The following is an 18278-nucleotide window of genomic DNA, read 5'->3' as shown; positions in this document are numbered from 1 at the left end:
CAAAGGTTCAGCATTATAGCAGTTGGGTGTATGTGCTGCAGAGAAGGATGATAACAGCAACCTAATGGTGGAAAACACACACTTGCATGCACACACACAAACACACATGCTCAAATGCACGTGCGTACATCTTCAGTTTGTTTTTACAGGCATAGACTTACTAGCTGGTGATGGGGCAACACTGGGGATGGGGTTCACCTCTCCTATTTTCAGTTGTCTGCAAGGTGTAAGCTACCTCAAGTCAGCTGAGATGAACCCCAACCAAGGAAATATCAGCTGAACATTTTAGAAAAACTGTTTTCATCCTGAGTATACTTAAGGCACTTTATGGAAAATAAAAAAGTGAAAAAAAAAAAACGGAAGTTAATTAAGGCTGGAAAAAAAGATAAAAATTACATGTGAAATTTGGAAATTAAAAAAAAATTCCTGAGTTTTGATAAATAATTTTATTATAATAAAATACCACGCCTATTGAAAACATGTCTTTTTTTTTTTTTTTTTTTTTTTTTTTGAGGAACTCATGCCTTAGTGCACAAAATATGTTAGTAAGTCTTTGGGGACATCTGCAACAAATTCATAGGAAATGAAAAGCCAAAGAATGACCTGTCATGTATATACAAAATGTGCATTGCTCCTGGCAAAACACATAGTGTTTACTACAGGCATCTTTATCTTTCTGCTTTCTTATAGGGTCCTGCCCATATTTTAATACCTTATAATTAATCAAACTTCACTAAACTATTTACAGAAACAGAAACTAATCACACATCTTCTTAAGCCTATAAATATGGCACTACAGAAGTAGAACATTTTAAAACAGAGTCAAGATAAGTGTGCTACATAGTACTGTTCTTTAGAAGTACAGTTTGTGAATTATTTTTCTTTATCAAGATTTAAATCCATATGAAAACAAATGTTCAAGTTCTCCCAATGTTTTGCTTTGTTACATTTTTTTCAACCTGCTGTTTCTGAAGGATTTTGCCCCAGGACAGTATACAGATTGCAAAAAACAGTTGTAAGTTGTTACAAATGTATCTTGAGAAAGCTGTCAGGACTCATGAATGCCCATTTTTTACAGAGAATACAATCAATTTGTTTTCAATTAAAAATAACTAGTTTCCAATACTAGCCATTGCTTCTATGGTTTTATTACTTTACATTTTTGTTGTTTTTTTTTTTTTCTCTCCTCTGCTACCATTAAACACAAATAACATGGAAAGAGTGAAACCGACCATACCCAAGTGCACTGCCAAATGCACTGAACAAGTGAAGTGGCTACAGAATGGTATTTATAGAGGTCTTGGAAGTTCCTTCCAAAAACAGTAGGTAAAAACAATCATCAGAGTGAAATGCACTTTCAACTTGACTGCATTCTTTAATATTTCATTATCTACCTCTATAAAACCCTGATAAAAATTATACTTGTTTACATTTAAACTCGCATTACAATGTATCTCAGGTTTTATTTTAAAAACAAAACAAAACAATAGTGATGGTGGTTAATTTGCTTTATAAAAGATAATATATTGAGTTATATAATAATACTGGCTTTGATCCAATTAAAGTTACATTATACTGCTTAGTAATTACTGTGACTCCAGTTCCTACAACTGTTACAGTGAATACAAATGACGGTTTAATATACAGGAAGTGGGGATCATTTGGAAGTGCTGATTCAGAAGTATTCAAGTGCTAACAATGACTTTTTATGCAATTCTTCATGTTCCATAGATTACAGTTTTGTAAGTCTCTGTGATTTTGAGAGTTACACAGCTTTTGGGCATTTTTTTTTTTTTAATGATATTCTTTCAGTTTTGTGCAAACACAAAACTAGAGCTTTCTGTATGTTGCCATCTCATTAAAAGTAATTGCCACTTTTACTTAAAAAGGCACCAGCATTAATGTAAGAGAATATACCTTTTATGCCTGTTTTATGAAGAGCTGTACTTGTTACTGGAGCGGAAGTTATCATATCCGTGGTCATTAGCTTTGAACTTTAAACAGGACTGCCTTTCCTCCAGGGACAACAGATCTTTGGACTGGCACCAGCAACACAAACATGACTGTAAAAATAAAAAGAATAAACATTTTTCATCATTTTGTTTTTCACACGTTGCAAAATGCACCAAAACACTGCCCTTCTTCAGTGGTACAGTAGGAAATGGAAAGCATGAAAGCTGATATTTTGACATTGCAGCGGAAGCAAAGAAACAAGGCTATGCTCTGCATTGCTCAAGTGACAACTACCTAGTGGGATACCCCATTATCAACCTGAGTGCTGGATGGCAGGAAGAGAAATGTTTAAATGCATTTCAAAATGAAATGAGAGTTCTTTTTGTCCTTTTTTTGATAATCTTTCTTTTAAAAATTTATACACAAGAATCTATACTTCTGGACTGAGATGCTGTTTAGTTCATTTTTAGAGGGGGAAAAAAAAAGAGAACTCAGTAGGAGAATAGTGAAAAGTTACACATAATTTACTAGATGCAGTCCATTTGCTGATGCTATGGACTGGCTTTGGGTGCTCAAAGTCATGTCAGGTTTCCACCCCAGACTTCTCTCCACACACCCACTTGTTTCCACACTTGGGGCTTGATCTGCTGTGTGTTCTTAGACCTAGTGATTCTTTCAATTTCCAGCAATGTAGACAGGGAAGATGAGACCAACACTAAAGCTTCTGTAATGTGCTGTTGTAATTATGAGGAAGGTATCACAGTGCTACTAGATGTAGAGCTGACTGATATCCAATTGAAAGATGCAGCCAGTAAACAAGTTACACAACTAGGCAATAAGCCTAGCAATGATCAACTGTTAACACTCTTAACAAAAGAAAAATCTAAGAATTTTTGTGTGGTAATGTAAGAACCCTGATACAGTGCCTGAAGACAATGAGGGGCCTCAAAAAGCTGCAAGTACTCTGGTGCTGTTTGGTGCTGCTGGGCACCAACTAGACATTTTCCAAGCAGATATGATAGATCGAGGTGGCTGGAAGGCTGTAGGACTGCTGGGAGATGGATTGCAATCCAGAGCCTCAAATCCTATATGGAGCCTCAAATTGTATATGGAGAATGAGTGTCTGGGGCTATTCACTTAAACCAAGTTAAAACTCTGAGCAGGTGTGTCTCTTGGTGTTGGAAAGGCACAAGTACCCTTGTACTTGTACCTTCTTTGTTACTTAAGTGCCTACTGACAAGTGCTCAGCCAGGATGTGGGGAATATGCAGTCAGTGCCCTCCCTGTTGGGTTGCAGAGGATATGGCTACGTGAATCTCTGCAGAGCAGACTGAGCCTGCTTTGTCAGGGCTCTCGAGGTGGCCACATGCTGGGTCCAGTCTGTAAGAGCCTGATGAGCATGATGCCAGCAAGCTTTATTTTATGCTTCTCTCTTTTGCTTTCTCTTTTAGTCCCTATAAAGCTTTGATACCTTTCTACATTGCTTCAGCCGGAGAGGAATACCTATCATAACTTAAAAGTAAAATTTAATGAACATTTAAAACACTCGGTGTTATGGAATGCTGAAATCATCATTTACGGCTGAAATACATAATTTACTGCTGAAATCATCATTTAACTAGAGGTGCATCTCTCAACAGTCTCTTACCTTAAAGCAGTTTTGGAATCTCTTGCTCACCAAATACAGAGCAATTGGATTGATGCAGGAATTCAGTGAAGCCATGTTAATACCGATGTAATCCATCACAAGAAAAAAGCTGTTTGGAAATTAAAGTAAGTGAGACTCTTCACAGTTTCTCTGAAAACACTTAGGGGAGGTTTACAGTCATGAAAACTGGATTCAGCTTTACTCAACCAAGATGATCTATTAAATGTAGCAGTAAATGGACCTCTCAATAGAATTAACTTATAGAAGTAACAACTGTGCAAAATAATAAGGTTTGAATCCATTAGACCATTCTTATGAAAGTAGTTTCAGAAGATCTAATCATCATAACTTGTGAGAGGAAATATTCATGATGTTTTCTTCACAGTTTTAATCCTAGCTGTTCAGCTGAAAGGGAAAATGGGTACAGAATCTCCCCCCTCCATCTACATAATGCCACAAGATGGAATGTCAGTCCCGAAAGGGATGAGGAAGAAGATCAGGCAAACAGGACAGAAGCCCTCTGTTCGTGGGCTTCCTCATAATTTCCTTAGTCTGCTACCAGAGTGAAACCAGAATGTACTGGATGAGAAAGCAGAGACAACTTCAGGCATACAGAACAAGTTAGTTCATTAGGAAATCCAGGTATGCTTATGGAGCATGCGAGCAGCATATAGGTATTTTCTCACCTTAAAAGTTCACATCTATTTGGGTCCTTTTGATCATAAATAGTGAGTTTCAATATTCTGCTTAAGTGAAGTGGGAGCCAACACAAAGCAAAAACAAGTACCAGGCAGAACACAGTTTTGGCCACCTCACGTCTCTGAAAATGAAAATTGGAAAGAACATCATTACAGTTTCTGTCTCTCTCTTGATTGTTGTTGCCTTCTAAGTGTTTAATAAACAAAATAAAAACCCTATCATAATAGGAGTTAAGAGAACATCAGAGAAACTTATTTTCTTTGAATATGTACTTAATCTTTTCTATTGTTTTAGATTTCTTCCACCAATTCTCTGTATCTCTAATTTACAGAAGTATGAGTAATAATATGAAAAATCACAAACACAAAAACAGTCATTTAAATTAAAATGAGGAGGATAGTCATCTGCCTAATCACTTTCAAATGACAGCTTGTTTACAATTGCATTTTCTTGTGCTTTGATCTCAGGCCTTACTTTAAAGGTCCCAGGAGATTTAAATTACAGCTTTATCAAGGTAAGATGATTACAGTTATTTACACTACCATTGCAAATTAGCATGCAAACTAAAAGGGTATTAGAAAAGGAAGAATCACATATATATGTATTAATGTAATTTAATTCTGCCTTAGGAGAATTCAATTCATGACATTTGATGTTTCCATTTGGTGCACTACTAACTTGTAATGTATTTTGGAATGTGTTTTGTTCTGATACACTGTTAACCTCACTACAGTTTGGCATGAAATTAATTCAAAATAATTAACAGCTTTACAGCACCGGTTTCTATATTACAGTATGATGTTAGTTTTAATTACAAAATACCCAGCTCTCCTTATTATAAAGGAGAAATAAAACCTATAAAGTCTGAAGGATTAACACCAAATGAGAAAAAGTGTCTTGTGATTGTCAGTAAATGTCTTAGATTTCTGATGGCTCTGACATATATGCAAGTTCATTGGCACCACTGCTAGGGAATTACTTCTTAGCAGTGATTTTGAAGTTTTCATAATATAACAAGAGAATGATATAGCAGTAGAGTCAGTAAAGGTATTACTGTCAAAGTTGTCAAGGATAAATTTTTACCTGTTTTAAGTGATCATTTAAAGCAATCTGCATCCCACTTTTCTTTCGTAACATCTCACAGGTCATGAGAGTATAGAAAAGTGCTGTGATAGCCAGTGGCAAACAGAAGTAAAAGCTGAACAACCACCAGTCTTTAGCTTGCTTGTAAAACTAGAAGGGAAAAACAGAACAAAACAAAACAACACAACAGCAAAAAAGTATTGTTAGGAGTTGAATGTCGACCATTTTGAAAGGCGTACTATAACTAACTGGTTAGTCTGTCTCTGAAAAGCATCCATACATTACAGATGAAATGCCCCATGCCCACAAAAAGACAGTTTTCTGAATGTTCTTTTAACCATCATATTTCAGAAATTTTCCTGAATTGCATTTGAACATTATGTTCAAGTAAGTTTTTTATACACTTCTGTACAATGCAATCCACAGACCATTGGGAAGATTGACGGAACTGTTCTATAGAGCTATGGTACTAACTTCAGTGTCTTACCATCATAAAGGATGTTTTTTGTGTGGGGTGAAGTAGGCAGATTCTGAGATCCTTTCCTCTGTATTCCATTGTAATCATGTCAAATGCAATAGCTTCCGGAACAGCTAATACCACCGATATAACCCAGATCAATACAATTTCAACAGCAGTCCACTTTGGCACTCCAATTCCTTTAATTCGACTCCAAGAAGCTACTGCTCGGTACCTGAAGCAACAGCATGCATTTGAAGATTAGAAGTATATATATATATATGTATATATGTATATATATATATGTATATATATGTATATATGTATATATATGTATATATATGTATATATATATATGTATATACATACATGTATACATATGCATATACATATATGTATATATATACATATATGTGTATACATGTATATATATACATATATGTATATGCATATATATATGTGTATATATATATATACACACACATACATATATATATATGTATGTATATATATAAAGCCATCTGGTTTAACTGGCTTAAATTCAACTTATTAGTACTACAACAGCTGAATCATAGAATCATAGAATAGCCCAAGTTGGAAGGGACCCTTAAGGATCATCAAGTACAACTCCTGGCACCGCACAGGTCTACCCAAAAGTTTAGACCATGTGACTAAGTGCACAGACCAATCTCTTCTTGAATTCAGACAGGCTCGGTGAAGTGACTACTACACTGGGGAGCCTGTTCCAGTGCACAACCACCCTCTCTGTGAAGAACCTCCTCCTGACACCGAGCCTAAACTTCCCCTGCCTCAGCTTAACCCCGTTCCCGCGGGTCCTATCACTGGTGTTTATGGAGAAAAGGTCTCCTGCCTCTCCACTCCCCCTCGCGAGGAAGTTGTAGACTGAGATGAGGTCCCCCCTCTGCCTCCTCTTCTCCAGGCTGAACAGGCCCAGTGACCTCAGCCGCTCCTCATATGTCTTCCCCTCTAGGCCCTTCACCATCTTTGTTGCCCTCCTCTGGACACTGGAGAAGAGAATTTGAGCCAATGCTCTTATTTAAAAGAAATTATAGAATTTGATGAAAAAACAGTCTCACCTGTCTATACTGAGGGCACACAAACTCAACACTGTGATGCCCACTGATGCCTTTTGAATGAAGGGCACTAATTTACACATTTCAACACCAAAGGGCCAGTCCTCTGCAAGTAGCTGTTAAAAGAGAACAGAGATTAGAATGGAACTTTTATTATTATTATTTAAAAATAAAAATAAAAAAAAAATCACAAAGCTGCAAAATACTTCTGTTTTTCTTTTCCAGCTTCTAAAACTTAAGTCAATTAGAGACATTTTACAAAGTAGTCTCCAAGGTACATGTCCTAAAAACAGGACACTAGCAACACAGACAATTCCTGTCTGGGCAAGAATAAGCATAAAAGCTTAGTCCTGACTTTTCAAGCTCTACAATTCCACTCATTTTGCTTCCAGCTTCACCAACTCAGTATTTATGGTGAAAAATGACTGAGAAGTGGGGATTTCCCTCTCCTTTGGGAAGTGAGTTCATGGCTTCTTAAATGTTGCAAGTAACTCTCCATTTACTAGAAAAAGAGAAAGTGACTTGAGTTTCATCAGAACAGAGGCAAAGCCAACAACTGCACAGCTGGGGTGGTGTTTAATTGAAGCTTGGTGTCTAGGCTCCCTCAGCTGAGAAGTTAGGCAACACCGGAGGGCAATGAATCTCATAGTTTTTAGCTGACCTTCCAATGATGAATGAAGGGGCCTTCCTGAGGGACCTCTTCCTTCCACTTGATACTCAAGGATCCTAACCAACTAATTTTATGTAAATATCTCACAGCAGATTAAGATAGATCAGACAAATCCTGCACTGAAAAATCTTTATTGACCAGTTTTCCAATTACCTGTATTACAATACCAAAAGAGCTAGCTGCATATGCCTATATCTACTACGGAAGAAAGAAAACAGCACAATAATTCTTAGGCTGGATTAATTTTAGGTTGGATTTAGGTTGGCAGTTTGGGTCTTACACTTTCATGGAAATCTTCCATCACATCCCTAGTGGTACACTATAGCTAATTTAGAGAACAAGATTTACTGGACACAGAAAGCACTTTCCTTGTGGCTGACACTCTGAACTGTTTGCCTGTATCTGCATTTTAGAAATATTTAATCTTTGTACTGCTGCAAGCTTCTCTAATGGCTCAAATATATCACAGCAGCAGCCAAATCTTCCAATTCCTCATAAAAACAAGGCTCTCCAGAATAGAGATTATGCCAAGAAATAGTCGCAATTGTTACATACAAAAGTAAACCTTCTGAGTTTCTGTAATTAGTTACATTATCTAAGCCCATCTCTATGGATCTGTTTTTCGTAACTTTCTTCAGCTGGGGCCTCTTGGATCTATTGTGGATAGAGGATTTCAAAATATAAAAGGAGAGGAAAGAACAATGGCAATTGCCAAAATAAAATAAAATAAAATAAATCATCTCAGATCTCCTCAATCATCTTTTTAAAGAGGAATGTAAGAAAAGAAATAGATCACCACATAGTCAGGTTCTGCTGACGTCCAAAATGATTGAAGATAGACACAGAATTGCCTGCTCATGTGCTCATGTTGGTTTGGTTCAGCAAGGCCCTCAAGAACATGTATATGTGCATCTAGGGATAAGCAGTTACACGGGCCAAGACGTACAGTTTTTCAAAAACCCTAATATAATTTAAGTATAATTTTATTTTAGCACAAGGAAGTTAAGTACAGCATTTCACGAGCATGTGCTTTTAGAAATCCCTATGAAGTGCCCAGCAGTATTTTCAAGTACCAGAATACCTTCAAAACTCTGCTTTAGTCATATGCTGAAATGGGATCTTTGAAAGAGCAGCAGTAGGAAAATTGTAACATAAACCAGCTTTGATCTATTTCTACAATGATCTACTTAAGTAAGATGAAGAGCGTAATCCTTCTGCAGAAATGAAGCAGAAAAATAAATTCTAAGGATTTATGTTTCTTGAGAGTTTCATGGAAAGCAATAAAGCAGAGGAAATAGGGAGGAGGCTGTAAGGACTGTACAGTATGTTTTGCTTATGCGATGGGAGAAAATAACTCAGACTGTAATTAAAGTATTTTCAGTAAAGCCTCTCCTTAAGACTTCTTTCTAATTGCTGTAAGGAGGTGATAGTAACAAACTGCTGTTAAGATTGCAATGTGAAAAATCAGGGATTTTCTAAATATACACTTTACAGAATCAAATGACACCTGGAATAATTTATAAATAACAGTCAGGCAGAGAACATCCAGCTTACCACACACTAAGTTGCTATAAAAATCAAGAACTTACTAGCAAGTACATTGTATACTTGTTTATAATATCTATTATATACTGTACATTTGTATATATGAAGCCAGAACCGATACATTAAAAAATAAAAAATAAATTAAAGTATTTTGCTCTTTACCAAACTAAAATCCCCAAACATTGATCAAGTTTCTGTTAATAGATCCTATTGAAGAATTTTAGCTACAACTAACCAGTGTCTGTACAAGACACTCCCTCGTCTCTCTTCACTAAAATCACAACAATTTAGCCACACATGAGACTTCCCAGAACTAATGCTTATCTCTCAGGTGCAGACAGTCACACCTGTGCTCCAAGCTGCCTGGATTTAAGCCAGCTCTAGTTTGGGAGCCATATGGCTGGATTATAATTGGGCTGCACATGAGTGGATGTGCTCTACTGAGAGAAAGGGTGCATTAGTTTGGGTTTAGCATCACATCAAAATATTACTTTCATTCATCCAGCTTTTAAATCAGGAGCAGAATGGACACACAGCTGTCTGCATTGGATTGGAAAAACATGTCCTTTATCTCTTGCAGCTGATGTATTATGAAATTTGAGCATTTTAATGCATGAGTCACAAATTTCTCTGCCATGGTATTGCAAGTGGCTAATGATATGCTTTGCAGCAAAAGCTTGAAAACATAGATAGTAAAATAAAAGCAGAATATTTTAATTGCTGAACTATGCTTCTGTTCGTTTGTATTCTCTATTGCCATCTCCTCAAAACAGTGCCTTACAGTACCGTGAAAATCCTTTATAAAGTAATCAATAAAAATTAATTGCAAAGTGTTTGTGGACAAGAACAGTTGATTATTCTTACTGAAGTACAGATGTGGCCTAATAAAATTTCATATGAGTAGAATTATTTTCTTATGATAGGCATCTGTACAAAGAGACTGCCATTTTACAAATGACAAATGACTTTGAGTCATGAGATACTGCCAAATGTCAGGAAAGAGGAAAAATAATGTTGCGTTTTCAGAAGTAAAATGCCAAAAGAAGTCCACCACTGGCTGTATTCCGAGTGACCTTTTCCAGTTGTCCTTTGTTTTACATGAGTCAAGTTTTAGCTGCTAAGGCACAGAAATGTGTTGAAAATTAAATTAAATGGAGTAAAAAGAAAGAAAACACATTGTAGAATGATGTGAATTCATACTGAAATGAACTAATTCTATTGTGATAGCACTGTTTCTACACCTGATGCACTCCTAGCAGACTCCTCAGACTAGGCACAGCTCTGAGCCTGAGCTGATGTGAAAGCTTCACAGCAATGAAAGTAGCTCCAAGAGATATTGTGACTCAGAGACACACCTGTGAATTACAATTCCTGCCCTGCTTCCTCTTGGTTGTGTAGGAAGACAGGGTTGTTAGCAATCTGCTGCTGGAATATGCTAGCACGTGAGGATGATATGCTGCTCCTGATGGCTCAGCTGCTGTGGCCACCAGTCAGAGAGGGCTGATGCCACAGCTCCAACCCACCATTGTTGACTTTCCACAGTCAGACATGAAGAAGGAGCAAGGCGTGCACTTATTTATGTCTGTGTCCTAGTTCCAAGCAATGAATGCACATGGAAATGCAAAGCAGGAACTCTTACTTCCTCCTGGCTCTGCATTCACAGTGAGTCTAGTTCACAATGATGGGACTTGATTTTCATATTTATCAACTGCAGAGTTACATGAGAAATCAGACATACAATTGTACACACAATTCATAAGCAACATTTCTTTCAATATATTTGTGAAATGGCTGGCAGATAAAGGATTTTTCAGTATTTCACAGGAGCAAGCTTTCTCAAAAAATGAGTTTGCCCAGGAAGTTAAGCTTACGGTCAGGGCTGAGTCAGACACTGCAATACTTAGTAATGTTTAACAATAACTTGGATTTATTCATATGTCATGGTGGGATTCTCTCTTAGATAAGAAAATTTATTTCTATTTCTCTAGCTAAGCAAAGAATATTTTACCGATCTATCCAATAAACAGTGTACATCTTAACATGAGGCACATAATTATTTTCTTTTTCATGTGTCTTTATGAGTAACTTTTGCTTGCAAACTGTTTTTTTTTTTTAATAGTGAATTAAAATGAAGCAATATCATACATTCTTCTTGAAAATGACAGAAACCATATCCTGTCTTCTCAAAGTCAAAAGTTTCTGCAATCTCACAAACCCAGTAAAAGGACTGAATCAAAAGTAACAATAAAGAAAGATGAGTTGTGCTGCTGTCAGATAGGGAACTGACTTTCAGGGCTGAAGCTAAATAAATAATTAAGATAAGATGAAATCTTGTTTTGAAATTTGTCACATGCATCTTTGAGTGAATGTATAAATAAATGTATATGTAATGAAAAAATACTCTAAATTTACAAATCTATGTTGATGTTGTCTAATGCATTCTGGTTTGTAGATCTGTCATGAAAACTGTTTGCATGCACTACACTTTTAATGTACAGGCATTTCTACTACTCCATATATGGGACTTCAGCGTAGACTGTTCCCATCTAACTACAGAACGAAAGTTACTCACTATTGTCTGTAGAGTCTAGGCAGGTTCCTCCACTGGACAATTCAGGTATTTGCCATGTGCATTCACTGACCATGATCTTAGGCCAACTAAACATCCTACTTTATATGGTCATAGATTAATAAACTTTGAATAAGAAATTCTAAGATGAACTTTGAAAGACCTCAAGTAAATGGTTCAGACGTTGAACAAAATGAAACAGTGCACATTTCCCCCGTTAAAAATGGTTATATTCATTAATACCAGGACAGGTGGCAAGGTGTTGTAATAGAACAGAAACAATATTCTCTGAAGACAGTTTTACTTTTGGGGGAATGTTAGGAAAAGATTGGCCTTATTGCAATGGAGGCAACTTTGACTTATGCCCTGTAGGTACTTGCATTGTAGGAGCTGTATAATCACAAAGACATTTCCATGGAAACCCTGCCTTTTTTAGAACACAGCTGGATTAACAAGTGGGCTGATTTGAGTCTTCATGTGATATGCAGTCCCTAATCTGTTTCTTTGTTATCTTACCAATGCTTGACAATGCTATATAATGTTCTTTAACTATTTTTATGTAATCCCTAAAATGTATTATAGAAAAAAATAAATCATTGCCTACAAAGCTGACTTTGGCCTTTGATCATTGGCTTCGATAAAGACCAGTTTTTGTTCCTTCTCTGACATTCATTTTCTCTACTCTTTCACTATACTCTGAGATAAAAGAACCTGTCACAGTATTTAGACATTTCTCATTTATTTGTGTCATAGCAAATTCATAGCTGAAGTTCAGAAAGCCACACAAAAGTGTGCAGAGGATATGTTCTTTACCCCGCTGAATATCTATTGGAACATGACAATAAATTTAATTTAATATATGAGGATGAGTATTACAAAACAAGAGAAAGAGAGATATCTTTATGTTAGAAAAGAGAGCAGGGTTTTATATTATTTGATTACAGCTTTTAAAATTATATGTTCCTATATTATTACAGATATATATACATGAGAAGCAGAGATAATAGAAACCATAGAAATCATAGAATACCCTGAGATGGAAGGGACCCACAAGGACCATCAAGTCCAACTCCTGGCTGCACACAGGACTACCCAAATGTTGTGGAACTACATTAAGTCTGGGGTTTTCAATCTTGATGTTGTTTTGGCATCTGACACATGAGAGGTATCCCCTTTTACAATTTGAGAAACTGAGTGTAAGCCTTCTGGAACTGCAGAGAAATCAGGACAAACAGCCACTGCTTCCCATCTTCCATAGATTAAGAGGACATAAAAGGCTTGCTGACCACTGGAATATAGTATTTCCTACTGTACCCTTCTGCTCCCTACATTCACACCTTAAACAACTGTAGCCTCAGATTAACAAAGACACAGTGAAGGAGCTGATCTAGGCATAAGAGCATCTTCACATTTTTGCTACAAGTATCAGGAATTTGGCAAAGCATTTTGTTGCACGCTGAAGAATGATTGCCTTGGGCTTTTCTCTACTTCACATTCTGCAATTCTGGGGGTACAGCCAAAGCCAGCTTGTTTACCAGGACCTTGAAAGCTGAAGAGGTCTCCCATGTTCAGCTTGCCTGGACACAACGCTCCACTTTCCCTAATTTTGTACCGCTGTTTGCTGATTGCGTGAAGGATTCCAATGCTTCACATTTTCTACAGAATGTATTTACCAAATTTATCAGTGGCAATGGACTAATTAGCATGTTACACATTGGACTGCATTTATCTCACAATATACATAACATCTGGTTTTCTTCAGATACCCTTAAATGAGTGATCTAAATGTTCACTCGTGTATTTTTTCAGCTACTTACTCAGTTAACTTAAATACTCACAGGGGACATCTTTTGCAGTTATCACATTTAATAGCTAATAAAAATATGCTCCTAGTGTGAATTCTGAGTTCTCTCTTATGGATCTGTTTGGAAAGCGTTCACAGGCACTTTCTCATTTCTACAACATTTCAACTCATTTCTACGACATGAGTTGCTGAGTAAGCTGATGGCATTTTTTTAACAGAAGAAATTCTTTCACACTCTTTTTCATGTAGCTAACTGAGGATCTGGTAGCAATTCTGAACATCTGTTTCATTCATTTTGAAATTGTTTCAAATTGCAAGTTACAACTGTTAAGTATACTTGATTTACAAATGAAGGCCTCCCTAGCCTTTGTTTTTCCCACACTGCTGGGTGATTATAGCCAGCGTGTGTTTGCTTTGCAGTAGTGCCCCTCATAAGATTGCTTTCCGGATGGAATTAAATGGATGCAGAATTGATAAAAAAAAAAAAAAGTTACCACCTTAAATTGCATTCAATTCTTAATTTTGACTAAACAAACAATATTTAAAGGCTGATTTTAATTACATTTATTCAGAAGTCCTGTTTTAAACCAGCAGCAAGTATTTCACTCACTATTCCAATCAAGAAATGAATTCTATTACAGGTCTTTCATTAAGATGCAGTGCAGCATTCAGCACCTGAGAACTATTGCACTGCTCCTAACATTCTCCTCCTAACACAATAAAAATCCTGGACTTGCAGCTGGTATATTTATCAGCTTGCAGTCTGACCCTTTATTCCTCCCACTCCAACCTACTCATGGTGATATACTTGATGACATTCAATCAAGATAAGGACCGCGGCATATTACTGCATTTTATCATTAAAGTTGTGTCACTGAGATTGCAAAGTCTTGTACTGAGCAACTGGTACTCATGTACTCTTTTTGCACATTATTTTTTGAGAAGGAAAAAAAATTTAGTATATTTTAAAAAAATACTTTTCCAAAACAGTCTCACAAAGCTCTTACAAGAGCTATGACAAACATGTAGTGTCAGTATTTTCCATACTATAAAATGAACTCATGTAATTCAAATTATCCAGCTCAGGAGTTTATCGCTGTCATGATGAGTGCTAAATTTCCTGCTTTGTAATACTTCAATCCTTCTGTGAATGATCACTACAGATAAAAGAGATTAAACTCAAAACCTGCACTTTCAATATATTTTTTTTAAATCTCCCTCAAAGAAGAAAGTAACAAAGCCCAGAGTTTAAAACCGCACATATAAGAGGCAATAGATGAAGACTCTCGCACTCACTTTACTCAATAACTGACGGACATTCAGGGACCTGGCCTGCAAGTTCTTATGGCAGAAGGTATCTTTGTTTTTCCAGCATCCCTCCCAGGAATGCTCATCCTAACTAAAGGCCAGATTCACATGCACAAGGAATTCATAAGGACACATGGACTGCTCAAGCTGGGTAGAGATGAGACGGAGATAATACTCCTGTAGCAAGTCTTATCACGTTAAGGAGTTGGGGTGCAAGAGCAGCAGGTGTGGCTCCCTCCCGCAGCTAGCTGCTCATGCTGCAACACTGGGGAAAGGGTTCACGACTCAGGAGAGCATCACACGTCACAAACACTTCGCATGTCAGAGATGTCTGAAAGCCCCCGTGCCACCAGTGACTGTGTGGGCCCACATGAAGTACACGACTGACCCTGCCCCAGCAGAACCCATAGCATTAAGCAGCACCCACAGACGCAGAAGGAGTTGGCCTTCAGTGCCTCCCCTCCATTCCTCAGGGAAAGGAGAGAGGCAATGGACCCACTCAGCATCGACCTACTACTCTATGTAGGTCCTTCATCCCTGGGATGAAGCACCTGCTCCTAGGCAGTTTTCTGAGCCTGACCACCCCTAGGTGCAGACCTTAGCCCCATTTCCAGCTGTCAGGGCAGGGATCAGGGCAGAGGGAGGACATCTGACCTGCTCGCCCCCCTCTGAGATTTTTGGCCGAGGGGCAAGCTGCTGGGTGCCCTTCCTGTCCCCAGCTCACCTTGTAAACGTTAATGGGGATGTCGATGATGATGTGCAGCAGGTCGCCCAGGGCCAGGCTGGCGATGAGGATGTTGGGGCCGTTCCTCATGCACTTGTTCTTGTAGATGATCCGCAGCAGCGTGGAGTTGCCGATGATGCCCAGGACGAAGACCAGGCAGGACACCACCGTGTTGATGTACTTGAAAGTCTCCTTGATCTCAGTCTGCCCCGTGCACATGGGGGGAGAGGCCGAGCGGGGCCTCCCGCCGCCCACCCCTCCAAAGCCCTTGGGCAGTGCGGCCGCCCGCGAGGTGTTGGGCGGCATGGGGGGCCCGGCCGTCGGGGGGGCAGCCTCGGCGGCCCCCGGAGGGCCCTGCAGGCCGGGACCCGGGGGTCTCAGGGCTCCGTTGCCCTCGACAGCGGCGGCTGGGCGGCAGCCGAGAAGCAACAGCAGCAGAAGGGCGGCGGGCATGGCGCGGCGCGGCCGGACCCCCGTCGGGCTGTCAGCTCCGACCTGCGTGGAGGAGAGGGGACGGGGGTGAGCTCCGGAGGGGGGAGATAAGAGGGGGGTGGTCGCCTCCGTGTGTGCCTTCCCCGGGGGGTGCCGCCGCCCAGCACCGGAGCGGAGGCTGGGGCGGGGAAGCCCCGTCGGAGGGGACGCCGCTGCGTTCCCCCTCCGCTCCTCACCCCTAAGCCTCGCCTCGCCGATCCTCCCGAGCCTCGCTGAGCCTCCCTCCCCGCCCGCCGCCTGCGGGGCTGTGGCTGCCGAGCGAGGGAAACGCGCTCCGCCGGTTGCTCCCCGCCCCGGCCGGCTGCCGGGCGCCCCGGGCCGCGGCCGGAGGGAGGGATGAAAGGAGGGAGGAAATGAAGGAGGGTCGGGATCCTGCGAAGGAACCCCGGCGGCTGTCAGCGGCGCGGCCAAACCCGCCGCCTAAAGCTGAGCCGGCCCCCCCCCTTTCCTAAAACATTGGCCCGCAGCTGGCCCATCCGTCACGGACAGACCCCACCCGCGCCCTCCGCCCACCCGCGCCTCCGCCTCCTCGCACCCCCCTTCCCACTCCTTTTATTCCCCACCCCCCACCGCCTCGGCAGCCCCTCGGGGCTCGGTTCCGACCCTATAGATCGGGGGCGCTGCTGCTGGGGAGGCTCCGAGGGCTGCCGGGGCTAGGGGCGCCCCTCACGCCGCCCTCGGCGCCCCCCGGTCGAGGGGCTCCCTACCTCGGTACCCCGCCGCCGCCGCCGCCGCCGTCCTTTCTCGGAGCTCGTCCTCCTCGTCCTGGGGCAGGTCGAGCGTGTCAGCCTCAGCGAGAAGACGTTTTGGGGGGTTTTAAAGCAACTGGGGAGTGAACGCGGTTGTTAAAGGAGATTTTGGCACTGCCAGGGGACGCCTGGGGGGACGAAGATGTGTTTGCCCTGCTGTCCTTCCAGAGACCCTTCCCCGTGTTGCAAACAAGCCCCCAGCACATCTAGGGCTGTAGGAGCTGCTTGTAGAAAGTGGAGACTTCGGAGATATTGGTGCCACGATGTAAATCACTTCACAAGCTGGGGTAGTTCGTATACTGCCCTTAGATAAGCGGCAGTGTTTTGTCCGTCATGGGCTAGTAGTAATCCAGCTTGGTTATCTCGTTGTTGCTTTGGGCAGCCTGAGCAATGCATCTGATCTCAGCCAGCTCGTTCCAGCTATTGGGCCCTTCAGTGAAGCGTAAGGAAAGGAGCAGAGAGATTTGTGCGGGTTCTTGTGGAGAGTGAGAACTGCCTCTGAAGGCTGGAAACAACTGCAGATCTAACTAAAATAGATTTAAAGATGTTTCCCAGCATATCTGTAAACAAGCTCCCTGATCTTTTCACGCTGGAAGCTAAATCATATGCAGAACATGCATGTGTAAACACTTCATTACAGAGTGACCCACTCACCTACATTATTGACATGCCCAGAGGGGAAAGCACCAAAAACCAATTGTTTCTTTTAAACTTCTCATTAAATTGTTGGTCTGATCTCTCTTGTCTTCCCAGGATCTCCTGATAACACCTTCTTGAGCCACTGTGGCAGACAGCCTTTTCCCTTACTCATTTAACTCAATTTTCACATATCCATCTTTGCTGAATATAAAGCATCTTTCCCATTTAATCACCCTTGATTCATTTCCTATGTGAGCTGGCACATTCACTTTTCCTCCCTGTTTTGTATTTGTGAAATGAAGGCACCAGACTCACTTCCCAACTGCATGAGTGTAGCTGGAGGTTGATTGTACTCCAGCTGGAAAAGTGATCTTTTTGGGCTTTTTCAGATTATGTACTACAGTAGGATACATTTTGCAGCACTGGCTGATTCTGCTTTGGATGACACAAGTGTGAAATTGAATTAACCCTACAGAATCCCAAGACCTGTGGACTTAAAATCTTTTCAATTTTCACTTCTACATTTTCTGCATTTCCTGTTCTGCAGTCTTTGTTTACAGCACCGATTTTTATTAGAAACTCTTGCCAATTAAAATAGAATTAACTTTTATCTGGTCATGCCTGTTAACAAGCTCATATAACATGCAAGGTTATAGATCTTGAAACATTCTGTGCTGGCCCTGACCATCATGAAACAGATTGAGACTACACTGAAATATGTTTGCCAACATTTTTGTTAGCCCAGTTCCATTAGATATGTTTTCTACTGTTTGGTAGCACTTATTTCAACATCAGAATTATTAGTAATAGCAATTTAGCTTCAGAAAATGTTAGTAATACCATTA

The 18278-nt window shown here is 40.2% G+C and overlaps 1 protein-coding gene across 4 annotated transcripts; it reads right to left on the bottom strand.

Annotated features, from left to right (window-relative positions):
• Positions 1 to 1176: 1176 nt before the first annotated feature.
• Positions 1177 to 16993, bottom strand: EDNRB (endothelin receptor type B). 4 transcript variants are annotated; one of them, XM_035320035.1, is made up of 8 exons: positions 16753 to 16993; positions 15554 to 16048; positions 6937 to 7049; positions 5870 to 6074; positions 5383 to 5532; positions 4287 to 4420; positions 3601 to 3709; positions 1177 to 2063 (listed from the first exon to the last, which is right to left on the bottom strand). In XM_035320035.1, the coding sequence occupies exons 2-8, from the start codon at positions 16004 to 16006 to the stop codon at positions 1932 to 1934; spliced, it is 1296 nt and encodes a 431-aa protein (XP_035175926.1). In that variant the 5' UTR covers positions 16007 to 16048; positions 16753 to 16993; the 3' UTR covers positions 1177 to 1931. The 4 variants fall into 4 exon arrangements, with proteins under 4 accessions (XP_035175926.1, XP_035175936.1, XP_035175919.1 ...); XM_035320045.1 differs by lacking the exon at positions 16753 to 16993 and adding an exon at positions 16463 to 16539; XM_035320028.1 differs by lacking the exon at positions 16753 to 16993 and adding an exon at positions 16222 to 16454.
• Between the last annotated feature and the right edge of the window lie 1285 nt (positions 16994 to 18278).

This window comes from Oxyura jamaicensis, chromosome 1 (assembly GCF_011077185.1).
Source record: "Oxyura jamaicensis isolate SHBP4307 breed ruddy duck chromosome 1, BPBGC_Ojam_1.0, whole genome shotgun sequence".
Lineage (NCBI taxonomy): Eukaryota > Metazoa > Chordata > Aves > Anseriformes > Anatidae > Oxyura > Oxyura jamaicensis.
The sequence above is the reverse complement of the archived record's forward strand: the minus strand, read 5'-3'. Positions and strand labels throughout refer to the sequence as shown.

Coding starts and splice junctions, on each gene's coding strand:
- EDNRB (XM_035320035.1), bottom strand. CDS start 16,006: ATGCCCGCCGCCCTTCTGCTGCTGTTGCTTCTCGGCTGCCGCCCAGCC. Junction 3,710..4,286: donor AATAGATGTGAACTTTTAAG/GTGAGAAAATAC, acceptor ATTTCCAAACAG/CTTTTTTCTTGTGATGGATT. Junction 2,064..3,600: donor GATTCCAAAACTGCTTTAAG/GTAAGAGACTGT, acceptor TTATTTTTACAG/TCATGTTTGTGTTGCTGGTG.